Below are 25733 nucleotides of genomic sequence, written 5' to 3' on the forward strand. Positions count from 1 at the left end.
GGTGGTAATATATTCTGGTTTACCTAATTTAATGACAATTAACTTTTCTTTAGCTCTTTCTACCCAAATAAATAACTGAAATAATGACTAAAAGGATATTTTTTCAAACATTAAAGAAAAGTTATCCTTTTCAAAATTTTAAGTGATCAGTTATAAAATTACTTAAAGGGAGTACTAATGATAAATTTAACATCTTTAGCTGCCTCTCGACTTCTTTTCATAAAGTTTATATTCATATTACCTCTGCTAAAATTGAGGATTTACATTTAATAACTTGACTAGAGAATGTCTTGATCACTAGATATGAGGATACTAAGGCTCTTTCACTCATCCTAAAATGATTTTCAGATGCGATCCCTTGTATTTAATCACCTGTGCTGGATCCAGGTTTTGATTTCAGTTTAAATGCCACAAGCAGGCCATGAAAGATAAATTCCATTCAACCAAGAACAAGTGACAGTCTCAGAACCCTGAAACCAAGTAAATCTTTTCAATCATATCAGTAATATTAGGGAAATGGACTTTTCTTAATAATACGATAAACCCTCAAATGCAAATTTCTATTCTATTATATAACTTCTCTCCACAAGAAAGAGGTTTCAATGTCTTTGTAACTGCCTCTGTTTTTATAAAATGTTGGTCTACCAGAGCAATGACTCTTAACTGGAGTTAAGAATGCAAAAAACAAAAACAAGCTCCCACTCTCTGTCCTCCAAACTGACAGTAAGTCTTACCCCAGACTTACTAACTAGAATCCTTCAGGTTAGAAATTTGGCATGGTAATTTTTAAACCCCTCATAGATTCTAATGTGCACCCCCAGTTAAAAAACAGTGGGTAGATGAAATAAATGAACAGTGCTCAGGTCTTTTACATTAGATATATCTACAGTTATCCCATGTTAAAAAAGTTTTATTTCGGTACAAATCTATTACTCTTAAAGCAATTCATTTCTGTTCTTAGACAAGCTGCTCAGTCTGATCTCTGAGAAAGGACACTATCATATGTGCAATACAGCCAATGTGGAGGTTAAGCCCAAACAACACTTGCTATTTATATTACAAATTATTTTCTGCAAAATAAAACATATATCACAGAATGCATGCTTTAAAAGTTTTAATTATAAAAGCAAAGCTTAAAGACCAACATGCTTAGCAGAAAATTGTTCATGGCTTGTGAATTAAAAGGCAGGCCTTGTATTTATTTAAGGAGGCTAATTAATGAGATATAGAAATCTCTTCTACAAACAGAAAGACAGTACTATCTATTCTCCATGATGTAGACTAAAATGGAAATCTAATTAAATCACTCCACTTCCAAAACCTTTCAGTGGTTTTCCCATTTTCCTTAGTATTCTCCAGAAGGATCCTAAATTCCCAACCTAGATCTCTTAGAGGTTCTATAAATACACAAGGTAAGAACCTTTGCTATATTAATCGATGTAATATTATTTTCCAATGATGGAAATCACAAGATACATCTTTAAATACCACAGAAACTAATGAGAGAAGAAAATAAAGTGGTCAACTGGATATCACTTACAATGATACTTTGCCTTTTGTAGAAAAACGATACATTCTGACTTGCCTGTGTTGGATCCTATCATCACTAGTACTATTCTGAAGTCATCATCACTATAGGATCTTCCAAAACATACCCATCTTTCTTTGTTAGTATGCTGTTTAGCTAGATGAAGGTCACTTGTGTGGTTCCAAGACAGTTTCCAGGGCATATTATATCTCAAAAAGGCTATCTGTTGCTGTTGTTAGGTGCCATCGAGTTGATTCCAACTCATAGAGACCCTATGTACAACAGAACAAAACACTGCCCAGTTCTGCACCATTCTCACAATTGTTTCTGTGTTTGAGCCCATTGTTGCAGTCACTGTGTTAATCCACCTCGTTGAGGGTCTTCCTCTTTTTTCACTGACCCTCTGCTTTACCAAGCACGATGTCCTTCTCCAGGGACTGATCTCTCCTGATAACATGTCCAAAGTATGTGAGATGAAGTCTCACCATCCTTGCTTCTAATCAGCATTCTGGCTGTACCTCTTCCAGGACAGATTTGTTCGTTCTTCTGGCAGTCCATGGTATATTCAATATTCTTCACCAACACCATAATTCAAAGGCATCAATTCTTCTCTGGTTTTTCTTATTCATTGTCCAACTTTCATATGCATATGAGGCGACTGAAAACACCATGGCTTGGGTCAGGCGCACCTTAGTCCTTAAAGTAACATCTTTGCTTTTTAACACTTTAAACAGATCTTTTGCAGCAGATTTGCCCAATGCAATACATCGTTCGATTTCTTGACCGCTGCTTCTATGGGTGTTGATTGTGGGTCCAAGTAATGTGAAATCCTTGACAATTTCAATCTTTTCTCCGTTTATCATGATGTTGCTTATTGGTCCACTTGTGGGGATTTTTATTTTCTTTATGTTGAGGTGTAATCCATACTGAAGGTTGTGCTTTGATCTTCATCAATAAGTGCTTCAAGTCCCCTTCACTATTAGCAAGCAAGGTTGTGTCATCTGCATATTGCAGGTTGTTAGTAAGCCTTCCTCCAATTCTGATGCCACATTCTTCTTCATATAGTCTAGCTTCTTGGATTATCTGCTCAGCATACAGACTGAATAAGTATTGTGAAAGGATACAACCCTGACGCACACCTTTCCTGACTTTAAACCACACAGTATCCCCTTGTTCTATTTGAATGACTGCCTCTTGGTCTAAGTACAGGTTCCTCATGAGCACAATTAAGTGTTCTGGAATTCCCATTCTTTGCAATGTTATCCATAATTTGTTATGATCCACACAGTCGAGTGCCTTTGCTGTAACTGCTTTTGAATGATCTTCAGCAAAATTTTACTTGTGTGTGATATTAATGATGTTCGATAATTTCTGCATTCTGTTGGATTGCCTATTATTTAGGTTCTATTATCAACATCTTACACTTGTATAGTGCTTTACAGTTTAAAAATATTTTTATACATATTATTTCATTTACTGTTTATCAACCTGGTAAGAAAACTATCATTTCCCCATTTAAGAAATATAAAAATAAATCACCAAAAGTTAGTAATTTCTTCCAAATCATAAAGTTCTTGCTTGTATGTATATCCTATTTATACTGCATTTTATATTATACATTTTATTTATATGGCATATTATAGCTTACAAAGTATCTTCACATTCACTATTTACTTTGATTCCCACAAAAATCCTGTCAGGTGTTATAGTGGAACAGTATGGTGTAGCTGTTAAGAACACGGGTTGTGAAAGTGGATTGCCTGGATTTGAATACTATTCCAACACTTTCTGATAATATGTTTCCATTTTCTTATCTGAAAATTGAAGTAGGGAACAAATCCTATCCCACTGAGTTGCAAGGAAACTTCAAATAATGCAAGTAAAGCAATTAGTACAACAACTGGCACATAGTCAGCATTTAATAAATGTCAGTTATTATCACCAACAGAAAATCTAAGGCTCAGAGAAGTTAAGTGACATGTCCAAATTTACAAAATGGTAGGTAGAAGACCTGGAACTAGATCACAAGTTTTCTACCTCCTCCTTCAGAGGTTTTTGTATTATACTGTATTGCTTTAATTACATTAAGTCAATGACACTACTCATTTACTTGTTTCAGGACTATTTTATTTTGTAAACGTTTAAGTAAAGCATACCCCATAGATTTCTGCCTTTATTTAGAAATCACTGTGACATGCTGTGTGATGTGAAGTATCTCAGAAGCAACCAAGTTTAAATTTTAGTACCCAAAGAAATGTAGTTTTATAGAAACAAGGTCCTTGGCAAATACCCAGACTATAAGATATATCATATTACTTGCTTGTTATTAGAACAGTCACATTTTAAGTTGACATGAATGCCAACAAATAAAAAGTAAAATAGATGCTTTATTTCTACCAATGTAAAAAAGCCTTCAACATACATAATTCCCATTTTCATTCACAGAGCACAACACACTAACATGGTTATAACATAGATGGATTTAAAAAAAAAAAATCAATCCCTGCCATCATGAAGCTTACATTCTTGTAGGAGAAACTGACAACCAAAAAATAAACAACTAAAGATGTAATGTTATAATCAGTTAATGATAAGATCAAGGAAGAAAAATAAAGTAGAAAGATAAGAGGATATAGTGATGGACAGGTACTATTACATGAGGTAATTAAGGAAGACTGCTGGGAGGAGGTAACATTTGAGCAGAGCCCTGAATGAAGTGATGAAGTGAGTTACGTGGGAAGAGCATTCCAGTACAAACAAATACATTTAAGGAGTGGCAGGGAGGCCAGTGTGGCTGGAGAACAGTGAGTGAAAGGGAGAGTTGCAGGAAATTTGGTAAAAGACGTAGCAGGGGGCCAGATTAGGTCGGGCCTTGATGGCCATGGTGAAGATTTTAGATTTTATTCTAAGTGTGATGGAAAAGCCAATGGAAGATTGACAGAAGAGTAGTGACATGACCAAATTCACATTTTATAAAGGTCACTCTGGCTACTGTGTGGAGAACAGGACTATAGGGGGACAGGAGTGGGAAAAGAGACCAATTAGGAGGTCATTTATTCGTACAGTAAATACGTATTGAACAACTACTAATGGTAGATACTGCTCTAGGTGCAGAGAATATAGCACTATAAAGAACAGGAAAAGTTCCAGGCCTTCTGGCCTTACATTACAGTGGCTATTGCAGCGCCCAGGCAAGAGACGACAGTGGCTTGGACTTAGGTGGTAGCAGTTGAAGTAATGAGAAGGAATCAAAGTTAATACATATTTTCAAGGCAGAATCTGCATGGTTTGCTGAAGACTGAATGTGGGAGATGACAGAGGTCAAGAATGGCTCCAATGTTTCTGTCCTAAGCAAGTAGTTGATATAGATGAGAAACAATGCAGAAGGAGCAAGTTCTGGGAAAAACACAAGGGCTTGTTTTTGATACGTTAAGTTTAAGATGCACCTTAGACATGCGGGTAGAAAATGTAGTGTAGGCAACTGGATACACAGATCTTGAGTTAGGGGGAAAAAGCAGGACTGGTGATATAAATTCAGGAGGTCTCACAGTATTTAAAGAAATAAGAATGGAGAAGAACCAATAAGATTAGGTTCTCCACGCATCTGAATTTTATAAAAACTCCCCAGGTGATTCTATTCTGCAGTCGGCAAAATCAAGCACCTAAGGAGTGAGGGTAGAAAAAATAGAGAGGTCTGAAGACTGAGTACCGGTACACCTGAATGTTATCTATATGATATACAAATAATTCAAATCATCCTCATATACCTAATTATTTTATGACAAAATGTATCTGATGTAGAATCTATACCAATAATATTTATTAATAATTAAGAATATGTAAATTGAAATTAATTTTTGTTATCTTCTAAGTGAAATGTTTCATTCCAAGGCATTTATTTTAAAAATTAAGACCATGTCAATGAATCTGATTCTAATACTTCTTTTGCTACCTTTAAATGGAAAGGAATAAAATTGCCCAAAAGAAAGAAAACTATTAAAACATTTTTTCAAACTGCTGACATGTTTTAACTTTCTGACAATAGATACTTAGATCATTAATTTTTCAAATTTTCTACTTTTCTAATATATACATTCAACACTACAATTTATTTTTAAGCACAGCTTTAGCTATAGCCTGTAAGTTTTGTTATACTCTGTTTTCATTATTTCTGTTTAAAATATTTTTAATTTCTTGTTATTTCATCTTCAACTCAAAGGCTACTTAGAAGTATATTATTTAATACCCGAACATCTGGAGATTTTCTAAGTTAACATTTGCTATTGATTAATTTCACCATGGTCACAGTAATTTCAGTCTTTTGACATTTGTTGAGGCTTACTCTACACGGCTAAGCATATCATTAAGGGAGTAAATAATCCATGTGTACTTGGAAAGAATGTGTATTCCACAATTTCTGGGTACAGTGCTCACATATGTCAAGTTTGTTGTTGGCTTGCTCAGTAATTCATTCTTTCATTCATTCATCCATTCAGTAAATGAATCAAACATAAGAATGAAACTAAAAGATGTTTCATACATAACCTGAAGAAATATAGTAATTACGGAAAATTAAGTTATATCTCCAGGCCTCAAAAGGCATTCAAAAATTGGAATTATTCTTCTCAGAAAACAAATACACACAGAGTAACATTTTTGCATTCCTGGTAATAATAGGCTGATTCATATCATGTTTCACAAAGTTGATGGCAAGCAGCTTACTTGATTTTCATCCTGCACTTCCATGCTGTACTGGTCACCTGGCTGAACTTCCGCGACTTTCTCTCCAAGGAGGAAACCCAGACGAGTCATGAGTGTGTTTGCTGCCTCATCTACAGATGGAGGGGGACCAAGCTCTTGTTCAGCATCACCTATAACAAGACGACATTGGAAAACATCACGACTCCTTCCAAAGGCCTGGTTCTGCAACTACTTCTACATTCAATTCAGTCATTTCCTTAGTTTTCACATCCTAAATCCAAAATTACAAAGTCTCTGTCTAGAAGCTAATTTTCTGACTTTCATAGATTAAAACTGATAAACAATCTACTCAGATTATCCTCAATGTATCTACTTGAAACATCTGAGGTTGAAGGAATGTGTTTGTAATTTGCTGAATAGAAAATGCTTCCCATTTCCTGGGCAGTTAGAATTCCAATATAATCCTAGTCTTGGGATCTAGTTTCCAGTCACCACTTCATTCAGGTTATTTTATCCTTTCTGCTTATTCTTTCTCTTTTTCTTTTTTACAGATGGGTGTTTTTGATCATTTTAGTGGGTTTTTTCCCCCCTTGTTTGGATATCTGAGAAGAAATGACTGAGGGATAATTGTTATCCAAAAGCATTAGAAAAATGCTGTGATGACTCAGCTATCATTTAATTCTTTCTTCACTCCAGGTGAAACAGCATATCATCAGGGTCATTATTTTTTAAAAAAGAAAAAGTTACTTGGTTAGGGGCCAGATAAAGCATTTGTTGTACTAGAGAGCTCATTGTATAGAATAAATTTTAACTGAGAAAAGAAAACATCATTGCTTTGGTAAGGTACCAGAAAATAGCATCCTTATATTATGCCCTTGACTATAATGGAAATTTTACTTGTAAAACTGAAATGAATTCTAGCCAATGCTTTCACTTTAAGACTTAAAAGAAAAATTTATATAAAACATATAATGCTTTTAGATTTTAAGGGTAGCCTTCCTCTTCTATAGTACCAAGGATGATTTACATGCATTAATAGAAGAGTAAGTCTTTAATGTATGTACTGGCTATCTTTTGAAATAATATAAAAATGTATTATATGCTTTTGATACTCAATGCACTCAATGTTTTAATAAAACATTAACTATTAGATAAGAACATTCCTTTTAAAACTGGTTTGCAACAGAGCCAAGTAATAGAAAGCCAGACTGTATTAAGCGTGTGTCTCATGATCCTCTTCAAACATTAAAAGAAATTCTCTAATCGTTCTGCATGATGACTCCCGCTCCCTGTCTAAAAATTTTTTTTTCCTGGCAGCAATATAAACATCAACTTCACCCATTCACAATTACAGTTTCAGTATTATGGCTACTGTAGAAGGTAAGATAAAAGTAGAAAATGTAATGTTTAATTTACCTCTATAATCTATGAAATACACGTGGAATTTATAGCTGGGTGAAATACCCATTTTCCCCCCAAATCTAATGGAAACAGGCTAAATAACGCCAGATGGACATCAGAATCAGAAAGTCAAGTTTTCAACAATTCAGTAGTACCACATGGGTAGTACCACAACCACAATAGGGAAAAACTTGTCAAAATATTGATGCAAAATACTAATTCCTTTGAGATTTAGTTTCCAAGTCCAATTAGGAGACAACTTACTCAAAGAGATGGACCATGAACCAACTCTAAAAGCCCGTTTGAAAAGGAAACGTCTTTATATTTCAGGTAATCAACTGGCTAATACCATTTTAATTTAATATATTGCTCCCAGAATTTAAGGGGAGCATGTCTCCAAATGGGCAGTGTTCTAAAACTGTTTTAGAGGGCAGTCTGCTCCCATCTAGCTTTACTGTTGGCACAGAATGGAAAAATAAAGATACTCCATTTACATACTTTAGGATGTGTTTGCAATCTAAAAATACAAATGCTAAATGTTTTTACCCAAAGCAAATAATGGTAGCAGGGAACTTTCAGTAATGGGAGTACCCCCTTGCTGATGACAACTCAAGAAAAATGGACAAAATATATTTTAAAATCTTTTTAAAAGCATCAAAGAACTAACAAGATGGTGATAAATCACCAAGACAAACACAGGAAGAAGATGGAAGCTGACAACAGAGTTTGCTCAGTATTGAGGGTCACTTTAGCACTGGACACATTTGCTAATCAGGAAGAAATGATTGAGCAGATGAGCTGTGCTTCTGGCTGTCTCAGACGCTCAGGGAGACAAAAGTTGGAGTCTAGGGTCTGTCAAGAGTGAGAACTCTAATAAAACACTCCACACTTTGGGCTGAGACCCTTAAGAGCTGCACCCTAGGAATAAAGATGAACCAGAAGTAAGTCAGGCCTTACAGACATGATTTGTGTCATCTGGCTAGCCTTTAGATGAGAAAACCTCAAACCCTGAACTTGGACTGAGGTGGTCCTGGGTTGCTAGCACTCCCAAGTACCTAGCAGAAGTAAATGAAAGCTCTTTTGAGAAAGAGAGAGAGAGAAAGCACCATCCTAGCTTCAGATTATTTCTAAAAATATTTTTTAATATTTGTTTTGATTCCAAGCACACAAAATAATCAAGGGTATGAAGAGACAACTAGCAGAAATAGGCAACAGATATAGTGGTACTGTAGTTAATCTCACAAGAAAATTCTTCACATAATAGTGTAAAAACGTGGCAGAAAAGAGCTAGAGTCTATAGGCTATGAGTGGTGGAGATGAAGGAAACCATGAACAGTGGAAGAGTAAAAGGAATGCAGGGCAGAGTCATTGATGACCACAGTGTTGGAGATGTTGAATCTATTTCCCCAACTCCACTAGAGGTTATTGGTTGAGGAAATTCTCCCTTAGTTCTTTCCTTCTTTGCTTTTCAAAGTAACTTCACATTTCAATTGTTCAATCATGTATACTGCTTCCTCATGGTACAGCTAAAACACAGTAGTTAACAACAAAATCTTATATAATGGAAATGGTGTGATTGCTATGCCCTGCTTTGTACTGATGTTTGGGTACCACACTGCACTGTTTGGTAATGTTTATGTAATGCAGTGATGTATTATCAGAGTGTTTATCTTAAATTGTAAACTAAAATATTCCAAATAGTAGCATACATAACCTAATAAAGAATCTAAATCAGGAACCCTTGATCTGAGGTCTTCTATAATATATGTTTGTCATGGATTGAATAGCGTCCTTCAAAAATATGTGTCAACTTGGGTAGGCCATGATTCCCACTGTTGTATAACTGTCCACCATTTTGTCATCTGATATAATTTTCCTATGTCTATGATGTTAATGAGATGGGATTAGCGGCACTTATGTTAATGAGGCAGGACTCAATCTATAAGATTAGATCATGTTTTAAGTCAATCTCTTTTGAGATATAAAAGAGAGAAGACAGCAGAGAGATGGGGGACCTCACATCACCAAAAAAGAAGCACCGGGAACATAGCATGTCCTTTGGACCTGGGTCCCTGAGCTGAGAAGCTCCTCCACCAGGGGAAGATTGATGACAAGGACCTTCTCCCAGAATCGACAGAGAGAAAAAGCCTTCCCCTGAAGCCAACACCGTGAATGCGGACTTCTAGCCTACTAGACTGTGACAGAATAAATTTGCTTGTTAAAGCTATCTACTTGTGGTATTTCTGTTATAGCAGCACTAGATAACTAAAACAATGCTTCTGGACTTCTGCAAATCACTGGAAATTGTGTGTTTAGTAGGGAGTGGGTAGGGGAAATTTTCATCCTCCCATTTTCCAGTCCTTTCCCTGCCACCTCCTAAACAAAGTAAGAACTCCCACTAAGCCACAGAAGAGGTCCCAAATTCAAATAACTTCAGGGTCCAAGCAGTTTTGACACGTACCTGGCATGGGTAGGGATAATAATAATAGGAAATGATAACGTTGAATTGAAGAACGTATGTCCAGCCTGAAGGCATTCACATTTTAATTTTTAAAAATGTGCTTTGCCTATTAGTTTTTCTATGGCTTCTCTAGAATAATTTGTCTACTGTTTTAAAGTTAAATATAAATTAGAGGTTAAGATGGCAGTTATAAATATTTTCTATAGTTCTAAATAAGAATCATCTCTCAATATGGGGGGCCCAGAGGGCAGACTCCAGGGAAGAATGGTCCCTGAAAGTAGATGGGAAAACTAGATCTATGTTAGGCTATCAGTGACACAGGTCATTGTCAACCCCCAATTGAGGAAGAAAATGCCTCAAGCAAGATATGAGTTGGGGTAGCTGCATAAATATCTGAGGAACCTTTAATCATAGGACCCCATCTCATGAAGTAGAAGTTTGTGTCTCTCCCAGTTATTCTTCCTTTCCCTCTTCCCTTCTAAACTACTGCCTTCTTTAAATTAACTCACCTAGGGCTTACTTAAAGAATCAACTTTCAGGGAGTCTCTCCTGTTGTGTAGCGGGGAGATGCCTAGCTTTAACACACAGAAGAGGAGCTAGCAATAATGCAACCTGGTTAGAATGCTCTACTCTGATTCTTACTAATTTTGGTTTGTTCAGATTAGTTTTCAGATAAACTATTACATGGGACAAAGCAAATCTAAATGTTTTATTAATTTTTTTGAAAACCCAGACAATATGCAAAATTTTGTATGTAAGTCCATAAATTTTAACAGTTTCTTAGAGGGGTGGTTGTTGTAAAGTTAGCCCTTGACTCATGGCAACTTATACACAACAGAACAAAACACTGCCCTGTCCTGAGCCATCTCCATGATCAGCTGGAGATCACACTGTTGTGATCCATAGGGTTTTAGTGGCTGATTTTCAAAGTATATCACCACACCCTTCTTCCTAATGTGTCTTAGTCTGGAAACTCCACTGAAGCCTGTTCAGCACCATAGCAATACAAAAGCCTGTACTGACAGACAGGTAGTGGCTGCACATGAGGTGTACTGGTCGGGAATTGAACCTAGGTCTCCAACATGGAAGAAGAGAATTCTACCATCGACCCACCAATGTCCTGTTCTTGGAGGGATACGTGACTATAAAAATTAAGAACTACTGGGCGAAACCTAAGCAAAAACTAAGTAAATCAAGTTTAAAAAACTAAATAAACTGAGGTTAAGTAGCTTGTACAAATTTATACAAGGTTATAATCTAGGTCAAAGTTAGTTTCTAATCATTAAATCAGTGGTTCTCAAACTTTATTGTGCACAAGAATTACATTCTATGGTATAGTGGCCAATGAATGGCACTGAAAAAAACTCCCACCACTAGCATGCTTTTCCCCTGCTTTTCTATTTCATTTTCCTCTCCTTCATTCCTTCTTGTGCTATCTTCCATGTCTTAAGCTTCTGCCCTCCTCCCCCTTTTTTCCTCCTTATTCCTATCTCCTTCCTGCACTGTAGACCTGCCAGTAGTGCTTATGGGCATTATACTTAGCCCTAGTGGAATGCAAGGGTTAAAAAGACTACTTAATCCTATCTTTCAACCCAACCCTTACGTTTGAAATATAGTCTCCAAATAAAAGTATTTGATAAGAAAATCAGCTTTGGTAGCCATCTGTGTCAGGGCTGTGGAGATCTAACACTGTTACTCCAGGTCTAGGTTAAAGTGGTATACCCAAGAAACCCAGTTTCAACTTCTTACAGTGTTCTTCTTCATTAATGAGAAACTCAACCAATGTGAGGAATTTGAACATTACGTTTCTGACCTCTCATTCAAAGCAGTGAATTTAATTGTTTTCTTTTGCAGTTAGAATCCTAAATTCTCTGACCTTTCTTTTAGGGTTCAGGTCTCCTAGCAAAAGCTAATAAAGTTTAAATTTGGGGCCCTTTCCAATATTCTGGGAGAGGTCTTAACAAAGCATTCACATGGTAATATGGTTTTGTAAGATTTGCAAAAGTAAGATACTTTCATATTCTTTTTGTTAAACAGAGTACCTAAAACTGTTGGAAGTTCCACCAAACTTAGATCAACCCCTGATGAGAAGTTCTTATAGCTTCCAGTCCTTGAATCATTTCAAGGCACAAAAACTTACCTAAAGCCCATACAGATGTTTCTTTCTTTTGCTCCCTTCAAATCGTTACCCCAACTTGGAAATCCAGATTAACAAAACTTTGTATCTTTTGCAGCATCTATGTTTCTATGATTAAGCGATTTTTAAAATATTTGCTTTTGTCCCTGAAGATGTATACTCCCTAAAAACACAATAAGTAAATTTATCTACCTAATCTTTAATACCACCACCCATCTGTCAGTTTGTCTTACTGTAGTGGCTTGTGTGTTGCTATGATGCTGGAAGCTATGCCACTGGTACTTCAAATACGAGCAGCATTACCCATGGTGAACAGGTTTCAGAAGAGCCTCCAGACTAAGACAGACTAGGAAGAAATGCCTGGTGATCTACTTCTGAACATTAGCCAGTGAAAATCCTATGGATCACAACAGAATACTGTCCGGTGTAGTACTGGAAGATGAGCTCCCTGGCTTAGAAGGCACACAAAATGCACAGTGGCTGCATTAACAAAGGACTCGAGCATACCATCAATCATAAAGATGGTGCAGGACCAGGCAATGATTTGTTCTGTTGTAATATGGAGTCATCATGAGTCAGAGCCAATTCGACGGCAACTGACAACAGTAATCTTTAATAATCCCACAGTCCTCTTACTAAAAACTTAAACATGCACAAATAAATGGAAAACAAAATCCTCCAAACAGTCAAAAACAAACAGTCACGGTGTGCACGTGCACGCACATAAACGATGGTTCTCCTTGTTATCTGGAATGAAATTTTAGATTAGGGACTCTTCCTTTTGCATTAAAAAAAATTCATTAGTTTGGCACTTAGCAAGGGGAATAGGCTTTTAAACACTTAAAATCTCCCATCACAATTTCCCACTATTCTGATTCTCTCTCATTGGAAATGGGAATCACTGTAGAGATGAGATCTGTAGAGCTAGAAACTACTCTTCGCTTGGTAACATTTACACTAGTGTTTCCTTGCCTACATAATTGCCTTCAATATACAAGGAGTACTACCTGCATATCAATGTTTGACGATGATTATTTGGCTGAAATGAAAAGCAATACTTGACAGGCTCAAGAACCTTAAATGCTTCATCTCTAAGACCGATATTTCTCACTGAAACACTCCTTTGGGTTTTAAACTGAGGTTTCTAACACCTGCTTTGAATAGACATAGGTTTGAGATATAAAATACAGTAAAGATGTGGTACTTTTTTAATGTAATATTTCCATATTGCCAGTATTCCCTTATTGGCCTGGACTTCCTCATTCATAGCACAATTTCTTCTAATGTTGAAAGCAAGGCATTTACATACTGGTCACAGTAAGGAAAGTATTATCATATCCTCCAATGTCATGTTTGTGTAAAGGCAAATTTATTCTCTGTTGGCTGCTAAATCTGGGATTTATTCTAGATAGAAACTGCACACTAAAATAACGAGATGTAATTACCAGGCTTAAAGAGAAAAACACGTTCTAGGAAGAAGTATTTTACTGTACTGTAATAGTCAGGAGAGATTAGGCAAGGGAAAAGGTTTACAGTTATAAGAAGGGCAGTAGAAGAGGTAATTTTGAATATAAAAAGGGTGGAATACCAGGAATTCTGTGGAACTTCTCTACTGGAAGGCAAGGAATAAGGACACATGCTTCTAGGCCATGAGACAGCACAGAGAAAATATGTAGAAATATGCAGAAGACATACTAAACCAATAATTTCCAAATTGAAAGTCACAATGTGGGAGCAAACTGGAATTCTAAGGAAAGTTCATTGCCTCATTTATGCAATTTATAATCAATCCTATTATAGCCCCAAACCAAAAAAACAAAAAACAAACTCTTTGCCATTTAGTTGATTCCAACTCATAGCAACCCTATAGGGCAGAGAAGAACTGCCCCATAGGGGTTCCAAGGAACGGCTGGTGGATTCGAACTGCTGACCTTTTGGTTAGCAGCCGAGCTCTTAACCACTATGCCACCAGGGCTCCATTATAGCTCCAGGTTCCTTAAGTTTACTGTAATGAATTTTGACTTCTACATAAAAAATATTTTACTGAAAATAACTAATATAAAGTATTATATTTTAAATATAAATGTTATAAATAACTAAGTAATAAAAAGCAAACACCCCGAACTCCCTTGATCTTCTCTCATCTTATTATTCTAATCTGGCAAAATTCCAACTCTAGTTAAGGTCCAATTCTCCATCTACTTTGTACCTGATCCAGTGTAGTTAAATGTGGTTGACACAACAATACTAACAAATCTTTCTCTAAATTCATACCACAATTTCTATAAATTCATGATCATAAGTGAGACACTAGTTCTGCCCAACAATCCTACTACATTTCTCTAATCCATTCGCTCTCCTGGAACACAATTTCGTAACTTCTCTCTCTTCAAACCTCCAATATCTCTTTCCTTATCTTCCCTTCCAGCTCTACTCTACTCCTTATTTTATTTACAAAAGACTTCCATGAGTTCACATATATACTGCTTAGGAACAGAAAAACACAAACTGTATCTTTTGTATCAGAAATAAATCTATAATAATATAAACTTGTGAGAAATTAGGTATTAGTTATAATAATTGATGTTCTAGGCATTGTGCTAAGTAATTTATGTGTATTATCTTCTTTAATCATCACAAACACCCTATGGAGCAGGTGATGTTACTATATTCATTTTATAGATGAAGAACCCCAGGATTAGAAAGATTAAACAACAAAAGTCACACAGATAGTTAAGTGCTCCACAGCTAGAACTGAATACCCAGCTTGTCTGATCCCAGAGTCTGAGCTATTCAACACTATGAAAAACTGCCTCTATTAAAAACCAACAACAAAACACATATACATACACATATACTTACCATAGTATCTACACATAACTGCTTGTAAAAAGAGGCCAATGACTAGAGGTTATAGTTGTCATTTTATCCTTTTTGCAAAGCATTCATAAAAAAGATATGACAACTCTACTGAAAATATCCTCAGACAAAAGGCAGTAAAGGCTCAGCATTAACAAAAAAAAACAAACTATAATAGTAGATAAGATTTATAAGCACTAACTATGGACCAGGTAATTTTTTTAAAAATCATTTTAAATATTTTAATTTATTACATCTTTACAACATTCCTATGATGTAAAGATATTACTATCCTCATTTTACAGCCACGAAAATTGAGGTTAAGACTGGTTAAGTATTTGCCCAAAGTCACACAAGTAGGAAGTAGCAGAGCTAGTATTTGAACACAGGTAGTCTGGCTCCCAGGTCTGTACTCTTAACCAGTGCATTTTACTGCCTCAAAACCAAAAGTTAAAATGGTTTTCACAATTAACAGACAAGCTGTCCATCTGGATATCTAACTAAATTATAGATCTATGCACCATATTCACAGGCCAAGTCTTCAGAATTTGTGATGCAAAATACCTTAGGGAAGTTAATCTAAAAGTTAGTGTAATGAGATTGTTAACCTTTTAACAATGATAATCTATAAACCAAGAAAACAATTAAAACTGTTTAAAGTGGAAAGATTTATTCAACAAAGCACCTGTCCACTGAAATCACTTTCTAACATGTTAAGGGCTTACTGAATAGGGAGTGTGGGGAAAAAAGCTACTCATATTCATATTCTAGTTCTTTGATATGTTTATTTTCATAAACAGTAATCAGCCAGTATCTCATATTTAAAATACACTGAAATTATTTCTGTTTACCTTTCCGTCTTCCAATCTCTACTTTCTATACTGACTTTTCATATCCCGATTAGTCCAATTTGGAGCCCTGATGGTGCAGTGGTAAAAAGCTATAGCTGCTAACCAAAAGGTCAGCAGTTTGAATCCACCAGCCACTCCTTGGAAACCCCATGGGGCAGTTCTACTCTGTCTCATAAGGTCACTATGAGTTGAAATCGACTCGAGAGCAACAGGTTTGGTTTTGGTAGTCCAAATACTCCCTTCTTTACTTTACTTATGAGTCCAACCACTATCCAACTTCAGTTTTTGGATTTTTTCCCCCCCTATAATTTGCATCAATAGCCTTTGCTTCATTTCAACCTTAAAAACAGTATTTCTTTCTTTTTTGGTGGGGGGGTGGGATCAAAGACCCTTTTGAGAATCTGTCCTAGGAAAAAGCACATATCTGCATACACAAATATTTTTTTGAATAATTTTAAGGAGCTCAGAGGCCCACTAAAGTTTACCAATTTAACTCAGCTTAAAAACCCTGCTTTACACTTGTTAGTAGATACAAGGAATACAAACACAAGGTATGAGAAAAGGTATTACAAAGAAAAGGCTCTTGGTACCTGTAGGCCAATGCAAAATTATATAAAGGGTTCTACTTGTAAGTATGTATTCATACTTCAGTATGGATTACACCTCAACATAAAGAAAAAAAAAATCATCACAACTGGACCAATAAGCAACATCATGATAAACAGAGAAAGTACTGAAGTTGTCAAGGATTTCACTTTACTTGGATCCACAATCAACGCCCATGGAAGCACCAGTCAAGAAATCAAACTATGCATTACACTGGGCAATCTGCTGTAAAAGACCTCTTTAATGAGTTAAAAAGCAAAGATGTCACCTTGAGAACTAAGGTGTGCCTGACCCAAGCCATGGTATTTTCAATTGCCTCCTATGCATGCAAAAGCTGCACAATGAACAAGGAAAACTAAAGAAGAATTGATGTCTTTCGATTATGGTATTGGTGAAGAATACTGAATTTACTATGGACTGCCAGAAGAACAAACAAATCTGTCTTGGAAGAAGTACAGCCAGAACGCTCCTCAAAAGCAAGGATGGTGAGACTTCATCTCACATACTTTGGACATGTTATCATGAGGGACCAGACCCTAGAGTGGGACATCATTCTTGGTAAAGTAGAGGGTCAGCAAAAAAGAAGAAGACCCTCAACAAGATGGATTGAAACAGTGGCTGCAACAATGGGCTCAAACATAGCAACGATTTTGAGGGTGGTGCAGGACCGGGCAGTGTTTTGTTCTGTTGTACACCGTGTCACTAAGAGTCGGAAATGACTCGATGGCACCTAACAACAACAACAACAATAAAGGAGTTGAGAAAAGAGTTCAAGGAACTACCTGTTTTACAGAAAACATTTTATTTGTCTACAGTGACTTGTACTTCTACTACAGAATGTACAATGTTGATAAGAAATTTAAACAAAAAATCCCTTACAAATACAAAATATGTATAATATGGATATGCCCCAAGTATCTATCATAAAATTCTTTTCCATTCTTGAGTTTCAAATACATCTTAAGTTTGCTGTCACCTCAAATAACACTGTCTGTTGAAGGATATTACATTTTATAAGAGATTTAAAAGGATCTATTACAAAAAGATTAAGCTCAAGTTCCTCTGAAAATATTTGGGGGGGATAAAAGCCTATGTATTTTCAGAAGGCTGATCTGGACCTTGGCCCATAACCTCGCACATGTAGACAAAAATCCTATAAACCTGTTGACTTGGCCAGCTATCTGTGTCAAGGTTTACTTCTATACTTGGAATTTCTGTATTTACTATAATGTGCAACATAAAAACTTTAAAAACTAAAGTATAGACAAAACGCATTACTGTCCTCTAATGGCAGCTGGTTAATTAAATTTTTTTAATACAAGTTCATTGTAGAAACTAGAAAATGCAGAAAAGTGTAATGATGGTGATGATGAACAATAGGAAAGGTGCTAATATCTCTTATTGCTATTTTACCTGAGCTAAGCATTTGGCATCGCACTATTTCACTTAATCTTAATAACAACCCTATGAGATAGGTCTTTTTTTTTTTTCAAACATAGGTTTATCTTTTTATCACAATTTTACAGACAAAGAATTTAAGGCTATGAAGTTACACAGATACACAGCTAGTAGGTGGGATAGCCAGAAATTAAACCCGGATCTAACTCTAGAACCTGAACTCTTACTCACAGATATATGCTGCCCAAGAAAGAAAATTAAAAACACCTGTAATCCCACCAACCTGATAACAACCACTGCTAACACTAGTACTCTCTTAACAGTCCTACTCCCCTCTGATTTCCTCTCAATTCTTTTTCCTCAGGCAACCAATGTTAGAGTTTGGTGTATTCTTCTAAACAATTTTTTTCCTATGAATGTGTATTCATGCATCTATATACACACATATTTAGTTTGTTAAATTACAGAAAAAAATGTCATATATAATGTTGCTGTGACAGGAAAGGCACAGAGATGTTACACAATATGCTCAAGATCATAAGACTAGTAACGAGAGATTGAAAACTGAAACAAAGTTAAGATACATTTAACTAAAAATGACTGTAAACCTTCGAACTTTTTTTTTCTGATTACTTAGAAAACACTAAGATCTTGTGCTATACCTCAGGATTATCACTGTAATAATAATAAAATCAGCTAACACTTATGAGCACTTACGATGGGCCAAGTATTCTGTTATATTTATTAATACGATTTAAGAATATTTTTCCCACTCTCATAGATAAGAAAACTGAAGCTTAGGAAGATTATATGACTTACCTAAAATCACGGAGCTTACAAGTAATGCTATAGGCAGAAAAGCTATAGAGTGTAGTATGAATCTGTTATTTTGGGAGTTATTTTTTTGAAACTACTAATATCAGTTGATTTTCGTTTTTCAAAAAACAGAACATAGTCCTGTTATTTTTAAAAACTGAATTTTCTGCTTTTTATTTTAAGGATAGTCAAGGAGTGTTTATGGAATTGAACAGCAATAGGATTAGAGGGTAATGTATTTCTGGGCTCCTTTGTGTTTATACAACAATAAAGCCTGCTTGTGACCCTATACAAATCAATTTCTTCTAGGTCTTACTTTCTCCACTGTAAGATAATTACCAAACACAATTCCCATAACACCCCCTACTTCAGCAGTTCACCTATGTAATACCCTCAATCACCTCCATAGTTTTAGTTGCTGAACTAAAATCTACTATTTACTTGTATTTTTGTCACATTTTCTACATGCAACCATTTCATTTGAGGAATACCAAAACTTAACTCAGATATTCTAGAATCTATGCTATGTAGACTGAATTACTCGATTTATTAGTAAATATTCTGGATCAATAGCTATATCCCAGTGTAGCTTTCCCTAGACTTTGCAGACCAAACATCAATGACTTGCTCTGATACATGGGTACACAGATGCCAGGTACAAATAGACAAACCAAGAAAACTATATATGTCCATTTCCCCAACACAAAAGCTTTATTCTTTTTTATAAAGTCTAAAATAAGGCACCAGAAGGTTTAAGTTTAGATAATACTTAAACAGCGTTCCCAATTCCTCCCCAGAAGTCAACAGCAGTAGAATGAACTGCACAGATCTCCATCATTGTTCCCTGGACCACCTGCCAGCAGCCTGCAGCAGCCCTGAAACCCAGTTCTCAAGTTGGTTCTAGAAATGTGGAACCTGATCAGTAGTATCAACATCAACCAGGAATTTGTCAGAATGCAAATTCTTAGTCCACTCCAGACCCACTGAATCAGAAATTGTGGGGGTAGGTGAAGCAATCTGTTAGAACAAATCCTCCAGGTGATTCTGAAGCAAACTAAAATCTGGGAATTACTACTCTAACCTTGGAAACCCTGGTGGCGTAATGGTTAAGAGCTACGGCTGCTAACCAAAAGGTCGGCAGTTCTAATCCACTAAGCACTCCTTGGAAACCCTATAGGCCAGTTCTACTCTGTCCTCTAGGGTTGCTATGGTCGGAATCGACTCGACAGCAACGGGTTTGGTTCTGCTCCAACCTTGATTTGTCAGTCTCTCTGCAGTTGTTTCCACATCTATTCCATGGGGAAGGCAACCTGGTGGCAAAATGTTTAAGCACTTGGCTGCCAACCAAAATGGTGGTGGTTCGAACCCACCCAGTGGATCCACAGGACAAAAGACCCAGTGATCTGCTTCCATAAAGATTATAGCCTAGGAAACCCTACGGGACAGTTCTACTCTGTCTCATGGGTTCACTATGAGTTGGAATCAATTCAACAACAGCTCTGATCTTTAGTTTAAGATTGTTGCCTCTGCATGATATGTTTTCCTAAATTTGTATGTGATACTAAGTAAAGCAGGTGGACAAGAAGATTATCAGAACACTAGCCTTAACTGCATTACTATGTATAAGTACAAAACAAAATATGATCATTGTTTTGTATTTCCGATGTAAGAGAAATTTTTAAAGCCTAAACTGCTTTTTGTTTACTAGTGTGCTTATTAATTCATTTGTTTATTGTTAATTTTTGGTACTATGTAGCTTCAACCGTCAGGTCACCTCTTACCTCAGCAGAAATTTATTTTCAGAAAGTCTAATAACTTTATTATAAAAGAGGAAAACACTATGAAGTCTTTGTGCTTTAAAGCTGTTTCAGATAAGGAAAGGCTGCATGGTATGGCAATTTGCATTTTGGCATCAAGTTGTAGTTTCTTCCTGGCTTTCTAAAAATCTTAACTGAGGGTTAGCTTGGTTCAATTCCAAGTTAGAAAAGAATTCATGCTTGTGGAACATATACAGAAATAATCACATGAATAAGATGTTTCATAGTGATTTGGCACTTGCATTCCAATAAACGGCAACTACTTTCCTTCATAACAATTGTAATAGCTAGATTAGATTAAGGATGTCAGATGAGCAATCAGGAAGTAAAAGATTAGGCTTCCCTCACAGTCATTCGGATTTACAAATCAGGAAAACAAAAGAGGTTCTCTTCTAAAACTCAAGGCAGGAATAAGACATTTATTTATTTATTTTATTATTAAAAAAAAAGTGTGGTTGAAGAAATACAAAACACAATATTCCACTGCCCAAGAAGTGTGAAAATACCTAAAACCATGAAAAAGATTGTTCTAACAACATGTTACAGTGCCATTTAAAGAGTTATTTCCTTCCTTTTGAAAATAGAAAAGTTGGGCCCTAATACATAACTGTGATTGACTTAAAAATGAATAGTTACCTGTAACAGTGAATGTAGTGCAGGGTCCTACACCCTGGAAGGGAAATTCTCAAGGTCTTTCAATATTCCAAAAGTGATTCATAAAATCAAACTTCTCTTATTTCATTAGGTTTGGCCTAACTTTTCTCCTATTGTTACTTTTTAAAAATGTCTTATCTGGCTTCAGAAGTATATTTTCCTGACATTTCAAATGACCTCCTGATATCTTCCCTAGAACTAGGAATCATTTTACCCTGCTGACCTCTAATGCTGTAAATATGCAATGGATGCATTTACTGTGGTTTAACATCAATTTTAATGAGCAGGAATACACGAAAGACCTAAAATCAAGTCTTCCAAGGTCCTTCACTAAAGCTCTGATCTGTATACTCAGCTAGAGCTGTGAACATTTCTGACACAGCTCTATAGACTCACTGTAGAGTGAGTGTAAAGGATGTTGCCAGGCAACTCATCTAAGTTTGGAAGAATCTAAGCATTGATAATGAGCCGGCCTCAGTTTGGCTCCCACACAAGAAGGGTTTTAGTGAACTCCCACATCTGCTGACATGCCATTCATGAGACAAGGTATTTCTAAAAGTCAGTATCCAGAAGGAGTCTGATTCAAACTCAGGAAGATAATAATGCTTCTTTTTTAATTCAAGTTTAATGTTGCCACTATCACCACTATTTTCTATAACTGTTTTAACAGGGATTAGGCATAATAGGTCATATGCAAAAGGTCCAGTGTTGAATGAACATTCTTATTCATATCTTCAACATTCCTGTTTGCACATGGCCAGGGCAAATTTTAATGCTATCTCAAATCACCAAAATAACCCTGAAAACTATCTCTACCAAAATCTATTTTAATTATCTTAAGAATTATCTTTGAAATTCTTTTAAATGCTTATTCTCAATATTACTTCAATAGCTAAAGAAAAATGTTCAGTAAAAATGATGTTCTAATAAGGAAAATATGCAGTCAGTTGTAAAAGAGATCACTGATATGTTTTTATGAGTAGTATACGTGCAAAATATACTTCTGCTGGATGGGCCCACTCTAATCCTCCCTCTTTTGAAGCAGACACTTTGCATGCACGCTTACCAGGGCAGTATGCATCCACGTCCAGTTTCTGAGCTGAAGTGAGGGTTGGTGAGCCAAGCTCGGATTCTGGAATTCGTGGACTCTCAACAAACTTTGCCTTCCTTAGAGGGGCTAAGAATAAAAAAAGAGAGAGAGGAAAGAAATAGAAAGGAAGGAAGAGAGAAACAGGAAAGAGAAACAGAGGGAAACGGGGGAAAGGGAAAGAGAAACATAGAGGGGTCATGAGTAAGGGGAACAGCAGGCAACAGATGGAAGCACTTAACTGAACGACACACTCTGTCAGACTCAGATCAGGTTACCCTATTTTTTGTGCCAGAAAAAAAAATTAACTCCATTCTTCATAGAGGAGATGGGTCTTGTTAAAAAGTCACTGCAAGAAGGAAAGCTAAAATCTAATATTCAAAACTATGGGCACAAGTTGTGGCTATCTATTATTATCTTTAGCTATTTTCTCTCTAAATAAGCAAAGAACTTTCTTATCTTGGTTTCCTTTGCCATTAAGTATAAATATTAACTGAGGAAAGTACAGGACTAAGTTTTAAGGCTTTGTTTATAATAACTGTAATCAAAAGGTTTTCTTTATCTAGAAGTAACTAGTATAATACTCAGTTGTGATAAATACTGTAAGTAGGATTATATATAAGCCATCACGTCTAATCTATCTTGCTTAACAAGGAAATCACTGTACTGTTCAGTGATTAATTTAATAAGTTAAAACTGCTAATGGACTAAGATATTAACTAGGTCATGCCAGTTTCACACTGGATGCTAAAAGATGTGACTTACTTAAGAATTTAATTATGAGGTCTAAGTATTAGTCCATGCCATGCAATCCATTTCATTCTGGTAAGGAATGAAATGTAAAGTATAATTCACAAATTAAAAGTTTTACTTATTGAAACAAAAAACCAAACCTGTTGCTGTTGAGTCAATTCCGACTCATAGCGACCCTATAAGGACAGAGTAGAACTGCCCCATAGGGTTTCCAAGGAGTGGCTGGTGGACTCGAACCGCCGACCTTCTGGTTAGCAGCCATAGCTCTTAACCACTACGCCACCGGGCTCCTTACTTACTGAAAGCATGTATAAATTTTATTTACTCTTTTTTAGGGGGAAAAGTTAAGGAACACTACTGATATATGTTAAAATAATCAATTAAATATTTTGAAAGTTAAAATTAATGGAGATTGCTTTGGGACTTTAAAGATGAGTTCTATTAAATAAGCTATTGGGTGAAAGTACTTAGCAATGCACTAGCACAAAATTATCAGTTCAACTGGAAAATGATTGGTATACATTATGTATATTAGTGTCATAATTATAGGTGTCCGAGACATGTGAGTGCTTAAGATCATATTACTTTTTTCATTAGTTTCTGCATATTCTTCAAAATCCTCTTCCACTGCTAACCCACAGAGGATTCTAAGTTATTCCTAAAAGACCCTCTAAAAAGTTATATAAAACTTTGTCATTACAGTGGTAGAATTATCCTCTATTTTCTTTGGAGGATAAAAATAATAAAGTATTAAAAGCACACAGAAAATATTTTTGAAATGTGCCAACACTTACAACCTACAGACAACTAAATCACACTTTAAACTAAAGTGTTTAGAGTGTACATGTATATCTCATGTGCATGTCAGAAAAACAATATACTGTAATGCTGGTTACTGTCTCCACAGCAATGAAGGCCTAATGCCAAGAGTGCTAACAGTATAGTTCTCTGGCAAAAGTAAGCTTTGAAATGGCAGAAATCTCACCCTGCTAAAAGTATAATACCTGAACTTGTCTTTTTAAATCACTATCACCAATGAAGATCTCAAGTAATTTATATGCATATATATAGGCTACCAATAGCCAATATTTGAGTCTCTTTCCTTATGACCTCACTAACCAATTAAAAAATAATGAAACATTGTATTTATCCAATACTGCTTAGTATAGGACAAATGATTATAATTTAATTCTCAAAGCTCTTAAGTCCTTTACTGGAATTTTATTAAAGCATTCTCATGGCAGCACAATAACTATTATACCTGCTGAGCTCTGATAAAGATAGCACTGTCCTCTGCTCAAGGGACTCTATATATCTAAAAATCTTACTAACAATTTTCTATTATGAAATTTGGGGCTAGTGGAGAAACAGATCAGTAACTTAAGGGTAGATATGTAAGGAAGAAACTGACGGATGGTAGGACACATTGAGGAAGGTAGGAAGAAGGTAAGAAGCACTTGGTGGCGCAGTGGTTAAGTACTTGGCTACTAACTGAAAGGTCAGTGGTCCGAACCTGCTAGCTGCTCCGCAGGAGAAAGATGTGGCAGTCTGCTTCTGTAAAGATCACAGGCTTGGAAACGCTATGGAGTGGTTCTACTCTGTTCTGTAGGGTCGCTGTGAGTTGGAATCAACTCGATGGTGATGGGTAGGAGAATGTATAAGAATTATGAGATGGAGTCAAGGAGAAAAATCAATATCTTAGAGATAGTACAAAAAGATGGAAATAGCCGAGACTACGAAGAGAGTGTGGCATATCTGCTCTGAATTAATCAGAAGTCAAATAGATCCTGGCAGAGAAAAAAAAAAAAAAGGAACCTTTTACTAAAATATGTACTTTTCCAGTAAAGAAGAGAGTTATTTTAGAGCTATAAAGCTCAATGCCATGCAGACTTTCCTATTTTCTCTGAGAAGGGAATTTCAGCTAAGGTTATCTTTATAGCTCACCGTGGACATTTACTTCTTTCCTCTATACACCTTCACCTTCTACCTTTATCCTTGGGGCTATGCACATCTAAAAATAAATTTAAATACAAGGTAGACGATAATGTTGCTCTCATCCAAGTTACAGAAGACCAGTAAGTTATCACTAAGCCAATCAAACACAAGAAGTAACCACAGGTATGGTAGGTTGCCCAGTAGTCTTAATACTGCTTGACAGAGAACATAAAAGAGCAATTTGGAAGATGGGGCACAATATTTTGCTTGGAAGACTAGAATTTTAATATACTTTGTTGTAAAGAATACCATATGATTCAGATATGGGTGAGATCATTGTATATCAAGAGGGTTTACCTGATGGTGAAAAAAACTAGTTGAAATGAGATGGGTAGGAGGACTCTAAAACTAAAATCAGGTACTTTATTGTGATGTAAGACATAGCAGGAAACTATTTCAGGGCTCTGAGAAGTGATCTGGACAATATTGGGAACAGGAGTCCTGAGAACAGGAATCTGGCAGAGGTTGAGAGGAAGGATGCGTACTGGTTAAGAGTATGGACTTCGTGATTTGAAAGATTTAGGTCTTGGCTCTAATACTTATTACTAGTAAGAAACTGGGCAAGTTACCTCGCCTTACTAAGCCTCAGTTTTCCCATAAAGTCATAGGATTGTTATGAGGCTTAACTGACTCCAAGCAGGCACAGTATTTAGCAGAGTCTCTGGATAT

General features: G+C 36.0%; 1 protein-coding gene across 2 annotated transcripts in view; it reads right to left on the minus strand.

Moving 5' to 3' along the window:
- TANC2 (tetratricopeptide repeat, ankyrin repeat and coiled-coil containing 2) overlaps positions 1 to 25733 on the minus strand; it is a 232057-nt gene that overhangs the window by 164661 nt on the left and 41663 nt on the right. Inside the window, exons 2-3 of one of the 2 annotated variants that reach the window (XM_023729376.1) lie at positions 22296 to 22406; positions 6251 to 6399 (exon numbers count right to left, since the gene is read on the minus strand). In XM_023729376.1, coding sequence (XP_023585144.1) covers positions 6251 to 6399; positions 22296 to 22406 — 260 coding nt within the window. The remainder of the gene's footprint in view (positions 1 to 6250; positions 6400 to 22295; positions 22407 to 25733) is intronic. The other variant, XM_023729377.1, reaches the window with a different exon arrangement.

The sequence above is a fragment of the Trichechus manatus genome, unplaced genomic scaffold (genome assembly GCF_000243295.1).
Source record: "Trichechus manatus latirostris isolate Lorelei unplaced genomic scaffold, TriManLat1.0 scaffold00028, whole genome shotgun sequence".
Classification (NCBI taxonomy): Eukaryota; Metazoa; Chordata; class Mammalia; order Sirenia; family Trichechidae; genus Trichechus; species Trichechus manatus.